At 43.1% G+C, this 19,966-nt stretch overlaps 1 protein-coding gene across 1 annotated transcript in view; it reads right to left on the bottom strand.

Moving 5' to 3' along the window:
- The window catches only part of KATNAL2 (katanin catalytic subunit A1 like 2), an 81,329-nt gene that overhangs the window by 7,483 nt on the left and 53,880 nt on the right, over window positions 1–19,966 (bottom strand). The window contains exon 14 of the mRNA XM_032798467.2: window positions 837–999. Within this exon, the coding sequence (XP_032654358.1) occupies window positions 837–999 (163 nt within the window). The remainder of the gene's footprint in view (window positions 1–836; window positions 1,000–19,966) is intronic.

Raw genomic sequence — 19,966 nt, 5'->3', positions numbered from 1 at the left:
GCGAGCACAGGGCCAAAGGCTCACAAGAATCGACAGCTGGTACTACAAGCTTATGTTTGCAGTTCTAGTGCATTGTTGTTGTTAAATAGTAAGAATTATGTTTCAGTTTCATAGACAAATTGTTTTTGAAATAGAAACTGAAATATTCTGTATGTGTCTATGAACAGAACTAAGCCATGGTCAGCTGAGCAAGTATTAGCTACTCTCAGCAGAGGTTATAGGTGACGACAGCCTGAATTCAGGCTCTGTAAGGAAAATATCTGAGCTCTTGGAGACTGATGCCCTGGTGAGCCTTTTCACTTTATTGATGCTCTTTCATACTGCACTAGTGTCCATGACAAATTCTTCCTACTCAGCAGAGTGCTGTACCACGCTCATCTCTGCTATAAACCAAAAGACCCCACTGTGGTGTTAGGAAGGGCTGGAGGTATACAGTTGTAATTCTTTTCTGTGTTTACGTCTGAAGCAGTGAAAAGGTGACACAATACCGGCATCAAAATACATCTTTGACTTCCAAGTTGAGTCACGCGAAACTGGTGCTTTCATCTACTGAGACAAGTTCAATACCTTCAGCTCTCATTGATGATGTCCCCCCGTAGGAAGCGTCCCTAAGCCTCCCATCTTACCCACGTTCAATCATTCACCTTCATAACTTGAGCTTTATTCTCGTTCCCCCAGCTATCATGTTTACAGATGCTACTTGTAGCATGTATAGTTCACCCCAATTTCAATGAGAGCAGAATCAGGCTCACTACATTCCCACAATTCCCTCGCTGAAAAACTTCAGGATTCTGAGTTGCCAGTGATGAATTGCACCTGCTTTGCTGTCTTCTCACCTGACCTAGCAAGCTGTACTCCAGCTCAGTTCTCAGCTCCACTCCTCCACTGTTGCTCACTGGAGGCAGCCAGTGCTGAATCATAGCCTGTCGTGCCTCTTTATTTGGGAGGTCAACCAAAATCCTCTTCTCCAGCCGCCGCAACATGGCACAATCTAATTCCCTAAAGAGAAAGAAAATGGAGATAAGTCTTCTCAGCAAGATTGTGTGTTTGTACGGATGCTGGACTTCTGAAAACTAAGCTGCTTGTTGCAGAAAGCCACTTTACATTTTCAAAGCTACCAGTGATCCTTTCAACTTGGTTATAAAATAGTAATTAATCATCATCACACATTGTTGCCAATTAAGTCTATCTGTATGGTTATTGATTCATGATCTAGGGACTTGGAATATGGAGTCAAGAGTTGTAGGTTCTTATCCTGGCTCTGATACTGGTTCACTGTCTGGCCTTGAGCAGGTCACTTCACCTCTCTGTGCCTTGGTTTAACCCTTTTTGTAAAATGGGGACACAACAACTCATCTCTGAGGCATGTTGTGAGGATTAACTAATTGCTCAGTGATCTTCAGATGAAACGTGCAATAAATGCAAAACCTAGATTATAATCACTTTGGGGCACACGCCATTTTTGTTTAAATGTGTTTTCACCTAGTACAAAATGGTCCTGATTCACGACCAGGGCTCCTAGGTGCTATAGGAATACAAACAAATAGTAATAATATTCCCACAGGACCAAGCATCCTTATTAAAAGCTGCAAAGAATAGGCAAACCATTGAAAGAGAAAGTGCCTAGGTGCTGAAAACACTAATAGTATCAGATTATTAAAGATGAGTTGCAAAGAAAAAGACAAAAATTGATGTGTGTCCCATATTTGTATTTTTGCTTCTTTGTCATGCATAAAAAAGGCATGAAAGAGTTTTTTACCTCTAAACTATTTTATTTTCTTTCTGCTTCTTTTTTCCTACAAAATATCAGTATTGTCAAGTCTTGTCTTCCCTGGTTATACTGGAGGATTCCTTGGAAGTCTCGTGTATCCCATGTGTGAGGTTTTCTCAGCCCTTAATCCAAAGGCTGTAGGTGTAAATCTATTTTAAAAGACCTCTTTTCTCCTAACTGTTTTTCAAGCATTTAAGCTTAACACGTATTAACAAAAACAACCTGCCTAAATAAAAATCAATTCACATCTCAGTTAATCAGGTGTCACTTGCATATAATAAACCTACAAGTTCTCCCATCTTCTACTGAGTATTCCATTCCTGTAGAATACAAGTGTTCATTTTAAAACATTTTCTAGTCCTTAGGATAAACGGAAACCTTTTAAGTGTGAAATTGACTTAGAGATACCTTGTTCAGTGCAAACAGCCAGACAGGCTGAGTGTTAGAAAAGTACTGTGAATAACTAAACATTCCCGACTCTGAACCCTAATTATAGCAACCTATATCACCACACTGGTAACTATTTCATGCTCATCATTTTAGCAGAGGCAGCAAGCTATTCCAGGATGTTGGTGGAATTTCAGATAGTAGGCAGGGATTAAACAAAGCACCCTGAGTTTGCTCTTTCCTTTCTGACCCCTACGACGAAATCCTTCCCCCATGGATGTCAATAGGAATCTTGCCATTGACTTCAATGGAACCAGGGTCCCGTCACCACATGTAAGATTAATACATTCATGCTAATAGCAGAATTTGGTCCTTGGTTAGCAGTGTAAATGGGTAGCTGTGGAATTTTGCACTGATGGTTACGGCACTATGTATGGAAAACACCCAATGAAGTTACTGTGAGCTGGAAATGCTTATCTACAACAAACTTTTGACCTAACAGTGAATCCTACTTCCATCACTACTGGAGATTATTCATGTAATTTGTTTAATAATAAATAGCATTTCCCACTGATACATATAATTTTTAAGGGCTGTCAAGCAATTAAATTAATCATGATTAATTGTGCTGTTAAAAATAGAATACCATTTATTTAAATATTTTTGGATATTTTCTACATTTTCAAATATATTGATTTCAATTACAACACAGAATACAAAGTGTGCAGTGCTAGTTTCATAATTTTTTATTATATTTCCACTGTAAAAATTTTAAATTAGTATTTTAGTTCACCTCATAAGTACTGTAGTGCAGTCTCTATATCATGAAAGTTGAACTTGTATGTGTAGAATTATGTACAAAAAAGCATTCAAAAATTAAACAATGTAAAACTTTAGAGCCTATCAGTCCACTCTTTCCTACTTCCTGTTTAGCCAATCGCTCAGACAAACAAGTTTGTTTACATTTGCAGAGATAATGCTGCCCACTTCTTATTTACAATGTCACCTGAAAGTGAGAACAGGTGTTCACATGGCACTGTTGTAGCCAGCATTGCAAGATATTTACATGCCAGATGCAGTAAAGATTCGTATATCCCTTCATGCTTTGACCACTGTTCCAGAGGACATGCATCCATGCTGATAATGGGTTCTACTCGATAACCATCCAAAGCAGAGTGGACCAACACATATTAATTTTCATCATCTGAGTCAGACGCCACAAGCAGACAGTTGATTTTCTTTTTTTGGTGGTTCGGGTTCTGGTATCATGCTCGTCCCACTCAGATTTTGGGAGCCAGTTCAGCTTTGAGTTCTGTAGCTATCTTTAGAAATCTCATATTGGTACCTTTTTTGCATTCATCAAATCTGCAGTGAAAGTGTTCTTAAAATGAACAACTTGTGCTGATTCATCATCCAAGATTGCTATAACATGAATATATGGCAGGTACAGGTAACACAGAGCAGAAGATATACAATTCTCCCCCAACGAGTTCAGTGCCAAATTTAATTAAACACACTATTTTTTTAAACGAGTGTCATCAGCATGGAAGCATGTCTTCTGGAATGGTGGTAGAAGCATGAAGAGGCATACAAATGTTTAGCATATCTGGTATGTCAATTCCTTGCAAAGCCGGCTACAAAAGTGCCACGTTAACACCTGTTCTCACTTTCAGGTGACATTGTAAATAAGAAGCGGGCAGCATTATGTCTCATAAATGTAAACAAACTTGTTTCTCTTAGTGATTGGTGGAACAAGAAGTAAAACTGAGTGGACTTGTAGGCTCTAAAGTTTAACATTGTTACATAACTGCACTCAAAAGCAAAACAAACAAAATCTACATTTGTAAGTTACACTTTCATGACAGAGATTGCACTACAGTACTTGTATGAGGTGAACCGAAAAATACTATTTCTTTTGTTTATCGTTTTTACAGTGCAAATATTTGCAATAAAAATGATAATATAAAGTTAGCACTGTACACTTTGTATTCTGTGTTGTAATTGAAATCAATATATTTGAAAATGTAGAAAGATATCCAAACATATTTAATAAATTTCAATTGGTATTCTATTGTTTAACAGTGAGATTAAAATTACGATTAATCATGATTTTTTTAAATTGTGATTAATTTTTTTGAATTAATTGCGTGACTTAACTGCCATTAATTAACACTCCTAAATTTTTTTAAACAGGTACCTAAATTAAGGTTCTGCGTACACATTTAAGTGCTTTAACAAGTGAATGTTCAAAAATACTTAGCACCCAGCAGCTCCCCCAGAAATCACTGGGAGCAGCAGTACTCAGCACCTTAGAAAGAACCTATCAGGTTCACGAGATGTGATTGCAGGCAAAGACTGAGTAAGCACAGATTTAAAACAAATATCCAGCCAATTCAAATCTTAAAGAAGAACTGGGAAATTCATTCAAATATACTCTACTTGAGGCCTGATAAATAAATAAGAGAATTTTAAAATCAGTGCATATTTTTATTGACACTTGTCGCCAGTTTGAGTTATGTTTATTGTATATGTCTGCAACAGCGAGCCAACAGATAACTAGGCCTTACCTGGTGCCTAGGCCTTGCATATTTCTTTTGCTTGGGGTGAATTTCACCCACCGCAAGGACTTTTTTGGAACAGACACCAAAGCAAAAAGAGAAATCTGTTCCCCTCACCCCGCATACCAATACATCGCCTCACAAGGGATGTACTTGGCTAGGAATTCGAAACAGATTTCTATGCAAACTCACATTTAATTCTCTCTTACTCTGACATGGCTTAGTTACTAATATAAGGGGTTTAGGTCACCTACCTCAAGCTGAGTTTATCTGAGAAATGATTACAAAACAAAGAAAGGAGTCACATGTCATGCTGGGATGCTTCCTCAGCCAGGTGCTTTCTCATGTTGTGACTTTGTTTTGGAAAGCCAACTGTCCACATTTCACCTGAGGAAGCAGAGCTGTGGACGCTAGAAATCCTGTTGGTGCAGATCCTCAGCTGGTATAAGTTATGATAGCTCTTCTGAATACAATTTACACCAGGTGCCGACCTGCCCCTTCACCTGCAATGACAGTCCTTTAGCCTGGCTACATCTAGGTTCTCAAGTAGATGCCTAGTGTCCAAGCCCGCATTTAGGATAAGTCTTCACTGCAGAATTAACTCGGGTTCTTATTTGGGTGTTGCTCCTAACCCCTCTCCACACAGGAAAACCTCTCAAACTGTTTGAGGTGGTGCTTTTACCCATGCTAGCTGGCCCAGCAGGCTAAAGCCCAATTACCACTTTCACTTTGGGCTGGTAACATCTTGTGGTGCAGCAGATAGCCCTGTCCCAGTCAACCAGAGGTTAAAGAGTGCCTGTGGTCACAATCAGCCCCAACCCTTGCTGCACCTGTGCAGCTTGTCTGGCCTGGGGGAGGGCCCTTAAAACGGAGGAACTCAGGCCAGTGGGGGAGGCAGTCTGAAAGAAGCCGAGCTAGAGCTCCCAGCCCAGGACAATGGGTTAGATGCTGGAAAACAGCTTAAGAGCACTGCCAGCCTGAGCCCTCTGAGATCAGACACGCTGGCATATGCCTCCATGTTTGAAATCCCTCAAAGAAGAACTATCTTCCTTCATGTTTGGACTGTCTTATATCCCCTGGATGGGGTGGAATTGCTGTGAGAGCCAGCCAGAGGGCTGGCCCCAGAGCCAGACAGGGGCCTGCTGTTGCCTAGGGAATGATGTCTGAGGTCAGTGAGATGCCTGCATTCATCCCAAGGGGGTGATGTTCAGACATAACCTTTGACTTGCCCACTTTGCAGTGAGGATGCAGGCCAAACCACCGGACTGCTGATAGTCCTATAATTTCCTGTGTGTCCCAAAGAAAAGACAAGTTCTGAATTATCCCACAATTCACTGGGAAAGAATCGTAAAGCACCTCAGCTTACTGCTGCACAGAGAACCATGGGATATGCTCCCAGACATCCTAACAACATACATTGAGGACAGGGGTTGCAGCACCAAGCAGGGCACAGTAACTCAGGTATGGCTGGTCTCACTTGGGCTAGGCTAACCTGATGTTCAGAACAGGTTGCTGATCACCAGTTACTTCTGCAGTGAAGCCACACCCATAGAGTCTCAAAATATGTCCCACAGTCTGTGCAGAACAGTTGGCTGACAGCAGAACATCTAGCCACAGCATTCCAACTAGACTTAGTGATATTCCCATACTTGACAACAAGATTTAAGAATAACAAAGAGAAAACTCTAAAGTGACTTTGCAGGGGCTGAATGGATGTCTTGTAACTTATCCAAACTCTTAGAATCAAACTATAAAACACCAGGCAAACACCCACATGGCCTCAGAACTCTGTGTGTTCCCTCCTTTACAGATGTGAAAAATACCACTTACCCTTCTCTTGTCAAGGTGTATTCAACTGCTGGGTTTCACTCGAGCTGACCTGCTTTTTAAATGCAGCAGGTGACTGAGAAGGGAACAAGCCAGTGCCATCCACTCCAAAATTTTTCTCTGGTTTGGAATGTTTCTTAGTAAGAAGGAATCCAGGTGCTGGAAACCCACGTGCTGACGTTTTCAATGGGTACCAAGTCAAGTCAGTTACATTCAATGACTAAGCCTTCCCCTTTTCTGTTTACTGCTACTGCCATGTTTTCTCCCCAACCCCTCCATGCCCACAATTCAAATGAAGTGTCCTCAGCATTTTAAATACAATATGTATAGATATCCTAAATCATTGCTCTTGCAGTCAAGGGGCAGCCAAATTCTCTGCAAATCCTTGGGGCTCTACTAAGTTTGGAAGCTGTGTTTGTATTTCCCTTGTAATAATTCTGAGCAACAACTTGTAACTCAAATGTGAGAAAGCTTATGAAGTGTCACAATAACCGATGATAAATCTTGATGGGAAAAGATGCAGAAGAGAGACACTTCAAACAAAAAGGCCTACTGATATAAGGATTATGTTAAAATCATGCCTGGTAAACAAGAGACTTATGGGACCAGAAATCAATGGACCAATGGTGTTAGAAATTAGGCCTAATTGATGGACTAAATAATGAAAGGGTGGGCTATTCTGCCCATCACTCCCCTTTTCAGGTCCTCAGAAAGAGACTTGGAGAGGAAAGGCTGGCTGTGATGCTGGCTGACTGAAAGATGGAAAAGGAGCAAGCTTCACCATCACTGCTGCTATCACCATCTCCTAGGACCGCAGGCCTTCATCATCCTAATCTGAGAGATGTCCTAATCAGACCGGGCCAGAGAGAGGGCATCATATGACACTGAAACTGCTGCATCCTCTGGCTAAATCCCAACTACCACGGGGGATGTGAGAGTTTGTCACATCCCTCCCTCTCCACATGTGTTCTCTTCCTTCCCTACCTTATAGCTCCTTCTTATCACTTGCCTTGTTCTTTATCTCTAATAAGAGTCTGGCTTAGCTGGCAAAACTGCGTATTTTGCAACACTGCTGTAAGCCTGTGACCAAAAATGGGATGCTAAATACAATGCCCTAAACAACCAGATGCAGCTACAAGTTTGCCACATCTCAGAGTGGCTGATCAGACTGTGCACTGTGCCTGTGTTTCTCAGCAGTGAGTTTGCAAATGAGAATCAACACCGGATACAGAAGCTGCATTTTCTATCTTAATGGTTCTTTTCGTTCTTCTGCGAGGATTTAACAACTGCTCTAGCCCCTCTGAACAAAACTCTTCTCTCTTCCCCAAACAGTACAGTTATGACTATCTAAAAGACTGGTAAACACATTGGTTTCCTTCTACAAATTCTCTTCAGCTAAAAGGCACAAGAGATGTTTTTAAAACGAAAGCCTGAAAATCATTTACATTTTAAGCACTTCAACTGTTTTTCCTTTTCTGTATCTCTAATCTTATGTATTGCATCTTTAACAAAAGGTTTTAAAGGATTTTTAATGGTGTGGTTGCAAGCTGAGGTCTCTGTATACCAACCCTCCCCCGAATCTTGTTTTACAACTGCTTAAAGTTGGACAGTTAGAGTTGTGTTAACACCTTTGACTCTTTGAGCCCTTTATTCCATCTAAATACATACAATGCTTCTTACTAAGGAGGGCACTAGCTGGGGACTACTTGAGGGGAACACGGAACCCTCTGCCCACGGTTCTCCCCCCTCAGGAGGATATGGTGCTTGGTTAATAATAGTAATGTTGCAAAAGCAGTGCTCTGTGGAGTACTAGCTCCTACTGCGCTTGCTGGTAGTATCCCCACTGGTTTTGGAAGGGAATGCAACAAAGAGTAAGGGTTCTCCATCCTTCCCAAACACAGCTCCAGGGCTATGAAGTCCTGACCATGCACAGCTGGCTTGAGGTGATGCTGGGAGAGACAGCACTGCTTTGCTGGTGCTGCACACCCATATCTGCTCCTGCGGGGCCTTTTCTGCCTGGTTTTACTTTTATTTGCTTCCATCCATGGGTTACCTAGGGAGGTGGTGGAATCTCTTTTCTTAGAGGTTGTTACGGTCAGGCTTGACAAAGCCCTGGCTGGGATGATTTAGTTGTGGGTTGGTCCTGCTTTGAGTAAGGGGTTGGACTAGATGACCTCCTGAGGTCCCTTCCAACCCTGATAATCTATGATCTCTCTCTCACAGCAGAAAGGAGCTTAGGGCCCTGCAATTTACTGAAGGCAAGTACCTTATTAGCAGAGGGCAATTCTGAGCCTGACTTAGATTCTGTGGTCTTGACCCCATCTTTGTCAGCACACTTAGGAAGAGAAAATACTTCTCAATGTACCATTAGTACTTTGGCTTCTTTCCTCAGAACTGTTTGTTAATCAGTGCTATGTCCCCGCACCTACACTTTGACCATTGCCTGGGTGGGAAGGGAAGGGCAAATGATGCTATTCTATGCTAGTAAATTAAACTAATCAATGAGTTAGGAAAGACTTCAAAGGTACTGGGGGGGAAAAACAGCATAGTTAAAGATCACTTTATCTTTTAGTTAACAAGGCCTTTATTTTATTTAATTATGCTTAATCATTTCAACAAGTAACTTGTCAATAAACCACACTGCTTTGTGATGAGTAACCGGAAGCTCGGCTGGGCAGCAATGAGGGGATTGCTGAATGGAATGGAAAGATCAATAAGCTGCAATGTCGATAAGAGTGCATAAAGCGCTTTGTTTTGACTTCTTTTCCATTCAACTAAAAGCATCTTGGTATTAATTTTTCATTGGATCAACAACCATCCAAGATAAACAAATCTTTTAAAATCTAGTTCAGTACACGGCTGAAAAAATGAGACATAAAAATATATATATATTTAAAATGACACTTAGGGCTGTATCCTAATTTTTTGAGACACACATTAACCAGGTATCTCCTGCACTACAAATCCCAAGAGCAAATTAGGACAAGTGCTCAGGATACTGTCCCAAAGAGAAGAGCTGCTGCTGAATTAAACAACTCTCCTCAGCAGACATGACTGTGGTCTAGTAGGCTGAGCATGGGGCTGTGACTCAGGAAACCTAGCTTCTACTCCGAACTCTGCAAATGACTCTGTATGACCTTGGGAAAGTAACAATCTTTCTGTTCTTCAGTCACCTCCAGCTGTAAAATAGGGGATAAGGGTAACCCCCTCTTGCTAAACCATTTTACTCACCTTTGCGATCAACAGCTGACCAAACAGCACTACAGAAGTACAAATCATTGTCATCAGCCTTCTTCACCACCAACAAATATACGTAGGGTCGAATACGTGAAATAAATACAACTCACTAAATGCGCTGCTGGGTAATACATTCTTTAATTACATAACTAAGAGAAATCAATGGGCATACAAGAGCTAACGAATAATACTTGACACTTATATAATGCTTTAACTCTTCAAGGCCTTCTCACACCTCAACTAGTTTACCATGTGTATGTGTGAGGCATCACCTGCTTAACTGTGATGTGGCTAGCATTATCCCCAAATGTATAGATTTGTTGGGAGGGCAGGGAAGAAAAGGAGCACAGAGATGTTCTGAGTGACTTCCCAAAGTTACAGAAGGCGTCAATATGATCATTGGGATTAGTACTCGGCCACTCCTGGTTCCACAAACCTTCCCCCTCAGTGTATAAACAAAAATATGAATCCAATGAAAATGAGTAAGAACAATGCTCCAATTCCTTCCCAAATATACCACTTCCTGTTTGCCCTGTTGTACTACTGTGTTCACATTCTTTCTGCTCCATCTTCCTTCTACACTCCACTACCTCCTACGGCCAAAAGTCCAATTCACATGCAAAACTATTCATATATAAATTCAGCTCTGACATTAGTAAGCCTAACTCAACTGAAGTCAGTGGTCTTACACTAGGACTGAACATAGCCCAACAAGTATTTAAGAAAAATAAGAAAAGACCAGTATACACAGTGCTGGTGTGAGCAGGTACACTGATTTCAATTGGGTTTTACCCACTTACAGCAGGTTTCTAAATTAAATTTATTTATTCATATTTACAGAAATCTCCATCCAGTGCTCTAGGCCCAGTTCTTCCCTCATTTATACCCACACAAGCCAATAAGATTACACCCAGGTTGTTTGGGTGTAATGGAGGGCAAAATCTGACCAGTTTAAAAATTAAACTTTATTTTTTTAATTTATTTTTTTTAATTAAAAATTAAAAAGGTGTTTGAAAACTCTGAAATGAAATTCTAAAACTTCAAAGGCAAGACTTTCAAAACTGGGGGACAGATTCTGAGAAAACATCAGCTCCCAAAATAAGTTGCCATGTTGTCACGAGATTTCAGTCCTCTGATTGCTAAGTGCTTTTGCAGACCTGGCTGCAAAGGGTCTCATTGGCAACTGCTGGGTGCTGAAATTTTTTTAAAATCTGGTCCTGAGTGCCTAGAGGGTGAAATCCTGACCCCAGTGAAAGTCAGCAAGAACTTTGCCACTGACTTCAATGGAATCAGATTTCACACAGACATTTAACATCCTTATTTATGTCCCAGTCCTCCAAACATCTATGCATGAGTAACTTGACATACAAGTAGTCCTATTAAAAATGTCTTGGTGTTTTATTTCATCTTTTAGAACACTGTGTAATTTCTTGATATTTCAGGGGGTTGTGCTTGAAATTAGGACCATTTCAGATGAAAATGTCTGCAGTCTTTTTTATGTATATATAATATATACATACATACATACATACACACACACACACACAGAGAAAAATTCAAGTATTTCAAAATTCCAAGTTTCTCAATCAACCTTGAATGTAAATTAATATTGGATTCAAAATGTGCAATCTTGAATTTTACGTTTTTAATTTGTGCAAACTTTGCAGCATTTCTGGATTGTGAAGTGGTCCAAAATTAAATGCTGAAATAGTCAAAACTGTATTGTCACTGTAGCACAGCTATTCCCATAGCAAGATTATAAATCACATACAAAGATCAGATGCATATAATCAGTTTATCTAGAAAACACACTGAGGGAGGTCAGCCTCATGGTTGCCTCAACAGAGGCCTGTAAGGTCCAGATCCTCAGACATCCTGCTGTCTCTCGACTCCATCTTATAGCTGTTATGGGTTCGGCCACAGAGATCACCTTGGGACTGTCACCTAACGTGCTGAAATTACCTCTGAGCCCATTTTCCCTGCCAGCTTGGGACTCCAGAACCCTGCCTTGTTGAGCCAGATACACTAGCCTGCTGCAACACAGACCCAGGGTCTGGGCCACACTCCTGAAGCTGCAGACTTATCTAAAAACAGCTCAACAGAATACCTGTCTCCAGCACCCAGACTCCAATGGGATCCAAACCCTAAATAAATCTGTTTTACTCTGTATAAAGCTTATACAGGGTAAATTCATAATTGTTCGCCCTCTATAACACTGATCATAGAATATCAGGGTTGGAAGGGACTTCAGGAGGTCATCTAGTCAAACCCCCTGCTCAAAGCAAGATCAATCCCCAGACAGATTTTTGCCCCAGATCCCTAAATGGGTTCCTCAAAGATTGAGCTCACAACCCTGGGTTTAGCAAGCCAATGCTCAAACCACTGAGCTATCCTTCCCCCAGTAGAGAGATATGCACAGCTGTTTGCTCCCCCAGCTATTAATCACTTACTCTGGGCTTATTAATAAACAAACATGATTTTATTAAGTATAAAAAGTAGGATTTAAATGGTTTCAAGTCATAACAGCCAGAACAAAGTAACAAAGTAAAATAAAACAAAAACATGCAAGTCTAAGCCTAATACATTAAGAAACTGATTACATGTAATATCTCACCCTCAAAGGTGTTCCAAAAAGCTTTTTTCACAGACAAGACTCCTTCCTAGTCTGGGCCTAATCCTTTCCCCGGTCCAGTCTTTGTTAGATCCAGAAGACATCTTGGGTGGTAAGCAGCAGTTTTCTCATAACTGGCAGTCCCTTTTTGTCCTGTCCCACCCCCTTTTATAGCTCTGGCACAAAGTAGGAATCTTTTGTCTGTGCTTGTCCCCACCCCCACCTCATCAATGGAACAGTACAAGGATTAACGTGGATTCCAATATCATGTGACATGGTCACATATCACTGTAAGATCCCTAGTCTCCATTTTTCCTGGGTTGGCCCAAATGTACACAGGAAGGCTTGCAGGTAAATAAACCATTTACTACCATTTGTCCTAGTCAATGGGAGCCATCAAGACTCTAAACCATCATTAATGGCCCACATTTTGCATAATTACAATAGGACCTCAAGAGTTATACTTCATATTTCTAGCTTCAGGGTATGGCCACACTTGGAGATGTGCAGCGCTGGGAGTTACAGCTGTCTTTGCACAGCTGTGTAGGGACAGCGCTGCACTGTGGCCACACTGACAGCTACCAGCGCTGCAGCGTGTCCACATTTGCAGCATTCGCAGCGCTGTTGGGAGTGGTGCATTGTGGGCAGCTATCCCACAGAACACCTCGTCTCATTTTGGTGCCGTGGGTTGTGGGAAGGGGACGGAAGGGTGCGGGTCATTCCGCTTCCTGTCCCAACGCCCCATGGTGCATCGCTCTACATCCCAGCAGTTTGGCACCATTGTGAGTCTGCAGCGCAATTTCTGTTGGAAATGGAGCCCGAGCTGCTGAGGACTTTGCTGATGAATGTTGCCAGCACATCACGTTTGGCAGTTGAGCTATTCCTTCAACTCCAAAGTGACAGTGAGGAGTCCGACGATGATATCGATTTGCCTGACACGTGTGACACTAAATTGTTTGTGGCAGTAACGGACACGCTCAGCACCATGGAACGCCGCCTTTGGACTCGGGAAACAAGCACTGAGTGGTGGGATCACATCATCCTGCAAGTCTGGGATGACGAGCAGTGGTTGCAGAACTTTAGGATGAGAAAAGCCACTTTCATGGGACTGTGTACTGAGCTCGCCCCAACCCTGCGGCGCAAGGACACGAGATTGAGAGCTGCCCTGTCAGTGGAGAAGCGGGTGGCTATTGCAGTCTGGAAGCTGGCAACTCCAGACAGCTACCGATCGGTCGCGAACCAGTTTGGAGTGGGAAAGTCGACCGTTGGAATAGTGTTGATGCAAGTTTGCAGGGCCATTAATCGCATCCTGCTAAGAAGAACCGTGACTCTGGGGAACGTGCAGGACATTCTGGATGGCTTTGCACAAATGGGTTTCCCTAACTGTGGAGGGGCGATAGATGGGACGCATATTCCTATTCTGGCACCACCCCACCTGGCATCCGAGTACATTAATCGGAAGGGGTATTTCTCTATGGTTCTCCAGGCGCTTGTGGATCACCGTGGGCGTTTCATTGACATTTACACAGGCTGGCCTGGAAAGGTGCATGATGCACGCATCTTTCGGAACAGTGGCCTGTTCAGGAAGCTGCAGGCCGGGACTTTTTTCCCAGACCGGAAGATCACAGTAGGGGACGTCGAAATGCCCATTGTGATCCTTGGAGACCCCGCTTACCCGTTAATGCCTTGGCTCATGAAACCGTATACAGGGAAGCTTGACAGGAGCAAGGACCGGTTCAACTACAGGCTGAGCCGGTGCAGAATGACTGTGGAGTGTGCTTTTGGCCGTTTAAAGGGCGCTGGAGATGTCTTTATGGAAGCTAGACTTGGGGGAAAGCAGCATCCCTGCGGTTATATCCGCGTGCTGTACCCTCCATAATATTTGTGAAGGGAAGGGTGAAACATTCAGTGACGAATGGACCTCCGAGGTTCAACGCCTGGAGGCTGAATTTGCACAGCCAGAGAGCAGGGCTACTAGAGAGGCCCAGCACAGGGCTACAAGGATTAGGGATGCCTTGAGGGAGCAATTTGAGGCTGAAAGCCAACAGTAATGTTTGGTGCCTTGCACGGGAGTGAAGTGCAGTGGTTACAATGATTTGCAGTGCCTGTTTTTCCTTGGGGTACAGTATGTTTCACTTTCTGCAATAATAAAAACTGTTTTAAAAGCCAAGAAATCATTTATTGAAAATACAGTAAGTAAAAGGGCAGGGGGGGTAGGGTGGTGAACTGTACAGTCAGAGGTTTGAATATGTCCTGCCTGGAGTGCTGTGCAATGCCTGCTGCACTTCAGGATTAAAATGCTGCATGGTGATGGGGGTTGAGTGCAGAGGGTAAGGGTCGTAGTTCTCAGGGCTGGTAGGTGAACGTACAGGTGTTGGGGGCAGCTGGTGGTGGTAAGAACCTGGATGCTGGAGAAGGGGGTTTTGAGCAACATTGGGGCACAAGGGAGAGAGCTTTGGGATGGGGGGGGGGCAGCACAGTAGTGCTCTGCCTGCATGGCTACCAGTGACTGCATACAGTCCGTTTGGCGCGCCAGGAGGCTTATCAGCTGCTTTGTGCTTTTCTTCTTAGCCAATTCCTTTCTCCTGCTTTCTGTTTCCCTCCACTGCTGCATTTTTTCTCTCCAGTCCTGCAGCCTCTTACTCTCTCTGGCATACTGATTCATAACTGCTTTCACCAAATCTTCTTTGCTTTTCCTTGGTTTCCTCCTCAGGTTTTGTAGCTTTCAGCAGTCTGTGATAGGGCCAGTGCCATTACTGAGGATTCAAGGACACTTAAAAAAACAAAACAAGAAACATTTATTACAGAGGCTGCATTGTTTATAATCACAGTGAAGGAGTTTTTAGAATTTGTAGCATTTTACACATAGCAAAACATAGCACAGAGAGGCCACAGCAGCGAAGACATGGTGAGTAATGGGGAATGAGTTAATAAGCATCTCATTGTGCCGCGGCTTCATCACAAACTTGGGTCAGGGCTGGACTGGGGTTTCATTGGGGCCCAGAGAAGCAGCTGAGGGGGAAAGTGCAGTTCAACACTATACATTTTGGGGAAGGCAGTTTCCTGGAGCTCTTTTACTCTGCCTGACCTGGGGAAGGGGAACTGCTTGAGTCAGGGCTGTCACTGGGGGTTTTCTGTGCATTGGGGAAAGCATAGAGCAGCTGGGGGGAACTGCACTGAACGCACCCCTACATTTGCCACACAGGCTGCTGGAAATGCCGTAGGCTCACCTGGGAAGGAACTGCTTGAGTCTGATCACTGGGGTTCTGTGCATTGGGGAAAGCAGAGAGCAGCTGCACTGAACAGCTGGGGTGTTAATCCTGGAATCTGCTGCCTGATGGGAAGGGCTGGCTGCGGGTTTTGTGCATTGGGAAAGCAGAGAGAGCGGGGGGGGCGACCTGCACTGAACACTATCCCTACATTTTCCACAGGATTTTAATCCTGCGATATCTCGCTGCTGCGGGTTACCTGGGAAGAGCGGGAGGGTCTTCTCCAGCAATGTGGATTCCGCCCTGGTCCCTATGCAGCTTGCCTGTGTGCAGCAATGGTCCCCCCACCCTCGCTCGCGCACAGTGGCGCGGACGCGTTAGCCTGACTGGGACAAGGACCACAGTGGCTCTCCCTATAAACTTGCGCAAGCGCATTGCCCACGCTCTGGCTGAAACTTTTGAAGAGATTACAGAGGCCGATTACCGCGACGTGTGATAGACCACATCAATGGGCTATTCCACATCTAGGCATGCATGCATGCAGCCATAACCCCCCCCTCCTCTCCCGAAAACATTTCCATCCTTAAAATAAAAGCTGCTTACCGGGAACATGCTCCTCTGCTTCTTCTTCACCAACAAGTTCCAGCTGCTGCGACTGGCTAGCTTCCTCCTGGCTTGAGAAGAGCTCCTGGCTGCATGCCTCCTGGGACTCCGGGGTGTCTCCCCCCACCCCAGTACCCTCACTCTCGGTTTCCCCCCCCCCCCACCTCCCTCCTTCCCCTGCTCTGAACTGTCCATCGTGGTCCTCGGATTGGCAGTGGGGTCACCCCCAAGTATCGCATCCAGCTCCTTGTAAAACACGGCAGGTCGTGGGGGCAGCACCTGAGCGGCGGTTTCCCTCATGGGCTTTGCAATAGGCACTCCGCAGCTCCTTTACTTTAACCCTGCACTGCACCGCATCCCGTTCATGGCCCCTTTCCAGCATGGACTTTGATATCTGCCATAGGTATCATAATTCCTACGGCTGGAGCGCAGCAGCTGTGACTGCACAGCTTCCTCACCAAAAACACTGATGAGGTCCAGCAGCTCGCCAATGCTCCATGCTGGGGCTCGTTTGGCGCGTGGAGGCATGGTCACTGATTGATTATTGATTGATTACACTCCACACCTGGCTGAGCAAACAGGAAGGGGATTTTTAAAATTCCCGGTGCATTTAAAGCGCAGGTCACCTGAGCCTAGGGCAGTGGAGTGCGAAACGATGAGCAGAGTGGCTGAAAAGATATTCTGGGATACCTCCTAATACCCTGGAGGCCAATAACAGCGCTTTTGCTGGCCACACTTGATGAGCAGCACTGCATCACCAGCGCTGGAATCGTTACACCCCAAACAGACCAGTTGTACAGCCAGCGCTGCAGCCAGGGAGTTGCAGCGCTGGCTGTGCCTTGCAAGTGTGGACACAGAGTAAGTTGCAATGCTGTAAACCCATCACCAGCGCTGCAACTCTCCAGTGTAGCCAAACCCTCAGATACAAGAATGATACATGCGTACAAATAGGAGGAATATATTCAACCTTTGTTATGATACTTTACAAGAGGCCTTTTGCATAAAACATTTCCAGTTACATCATATTCACACTCAGAAGCATATTTCCAAAACACATATGGAGTGCAACGTCACAATGGTTTCTGACAGTCCCAACTTCTCCCTTTGCACTAGTGTGCATGGGCATGAAGACCTGACTTTTCTAAAGAGACTGAACATCCTTTAATATTGTACTGCTGCATGAAGCTTAGCTACCTCAAGGACTACTTCAGCAATTGAGCATGAAAAGGAACTATGGGTTGTTCAAAGCCTCTCTTTTTAAAGGGTACTGATGCTGTAATAAATTACCATTTTTATAGTACATTACTAATGAACCACATCAGAAGTGGGTTACTAATATATTAACTGTTCATCTCAAAAGATAATTATTTGCAATAGCTACTTATCTTGAAGTATTTTGTTACACAATTGGATATTAGTGGTTTTAGAATGGAATTAATCCTATTCTGATCTATTTTTCTTGTACGTATTGTAATACAAAACAGGCTAAATTCTGCACTGATTTAAATCTACAGGATTGCCCAAATAGTAAGTCAGCACAGAATGTGCCATAATAAGTCTTGCAATTAAATGCATAAAAGGCAGATGATGGCTTTGATTTTTATTTTCATTGTGCATGTAACCACAGAATCACCAACCAGTATATGTAAGGATGAAAGGAGAATGCAAAGACCTCTATGTTAATTGATTTGTTCATCTTTTATTGTGGATTTAATGCTCACAAAAGGTGCTGTTATGAGATGGAAGTTGTCTATTTATCCCACAGCAGGTAAAACATCCAGGATAAAATCTTTAAGAGCACCCAAGTGCTCTTAAATTCCTAAGTCCCATTGAGTTTCAAACAGATTTAAGCTTCTAAGTGCCTACATCACTTTTGAAAACTGGGGCACATAAGTAATTTAGGTGCATCTGAAAACTCTACCTGCCTCAATCCTGACTTGGAGAAACCACTTATAGGTTAAGAGGGGAGTTCATTCTCTGTATCCACTCTGTCCTTGGGCTTTCTGATGAAAGTGCCTACAAGAGATCAGTTTTCAGAGTAGCAGCCGTGTTAGTCTGTATCTGCAAAAAGAACAGGAGTACTTGTGGCACCTTAGAGACTAACAAATTTATTTCATCATGCGCTTTCGAAAGGTCATGCTGAAATAAATTTGTTAGTCTGTAAGGTGCCACAAGTACTCCTGTTCTTTTTACAAAGAGATCAATTAGTTCCAACTCTGATGGGGAATAAAGTATTAGTGAAGACCCATTTTATATCCTCTTGGAAAGTTATGGAGATGATGTAACACAGATTTGTTCATGTGTATTAAATTATGCATTGTAATTAAGGTTTTTTTCACATACATTTGAACGAAAGCTGTTGTGGATACATTGACTGCAGTTGTTCAGACAAACTGTCTGCTGCAATATAAATGACAACTCACCAGTCATAGACCAAGGATCTCCAGTCACAGAATGAGGCTCTTCCAACAAATGCCCCTAGGGTGTCCTTGTGAAAATCAGCCAGAGAACCACCAATCAAAATAAAAAACCCAGCAACAAAACATGTGGTTCTTGTGGGTGTTGAGCCCTTACTCATCTTGAACCACTTTCAGATGGCATCATTATGTGGTTGTCGCAATGCATTGCTAAGTAAGTGCTACAGAAATGGATGTTCTTGTCAGTCAGATTCTGTGCGCTGCCACTATTATGTAAAACTGAAGAGTCATTTATTAATACTGATACTTTTCTGTGAACATTCGTTGAGTAGAAACAGACGTTTTCTGTTTTGGCTGAGGGGTCCTCAACTTTTTCATGCTGTGCACCATAGTTTAATGCAAATTGTCTTGACCTTCCCTTTTATTCATAACCCCATGGACCACTTCTCCTTCCGTCCATGATCACAACTACAGCACTTGCTCAAATTGGAAAGTAATGCTAGGGAAGTATTCAATATATTTGCCATCTTTTAAATTCATTTTAGTAGTAAGAAATAAAGAAGGAACCAACACCATGTGATCTACCAGCTCTCTGCAAGCCTCCAGCAAGTGCTTCACAGACCAGAATTTGAGAACCACTGTTCTAATGCCTGGCTACAACAGCTTTCTCCCTGCATCCTCTTCTATCATTAGACTTGGCAAATAAAGCAATACAGATACGCTGCATTTCATAAACTAACTTCTGTAGGAAAACTATATTGGTATTCACAAGTAAGAAAAATATTGTAGTGAACTGGTTTATACGTGTGCTGAGTGGAATCAGAACAGTTCAACTATACATTATCTTTCTCTTTGGCAGAGGCCAGATCGGTCCTCTTCTGCTTACATGACCTGAAGCAACTCATTTCAGGCTAAATGCATTGGGGGCACAGGATTGGGGAAAATACTACCTCTGCTTCCATTTTCCTCATGTGTTCACTGAGAATTTACAAAAGAGACCTTATATAGGTGCACCACAGGAATTGGGAAGGGATCATGATGGCTGGGTGCAGGAAGATGTATGGAGTTAGGAATCAGCCACTTTCTGTGGCACTGTTCCCCAGCTTGTCCTGAATGTATCCCATTAGAAATTGATGCTCCTTCCTAGACCATAGATGCTATGGTGATGGGCACAATGTAAGAACACAGATAGACACACTCCTGCATTGGCTGCTACTTCACAACTGCAGAGGACTTAACAAAGGGCATCATATTTCCCCTGCTGAGGTCATGCTGCTAAGGGAAAGCAGCACCCTCCGTAGCTATTTCCCGCCTCCATGCATCTCTTCCCTGCAGAACCCCACTCT

This window comes from Chelonoidis abingdonii, chromosome 6 (genome assembly GCF_003597395.2).
Source record: "Chelonoidis abingdonii isolate Lonesome George chromosome 6, CheloAbing_2.0, whole genome shotgun sequence".
Lineage (NCBI taxonomy): Eukaryota > Metazoa > Chordata > Testudines > Testudinidae > Chelonoidis > Chelonoidis abingdonii.
This window is presented reverse-complemented; position numbering and strand designations above follow the sequence as displayed.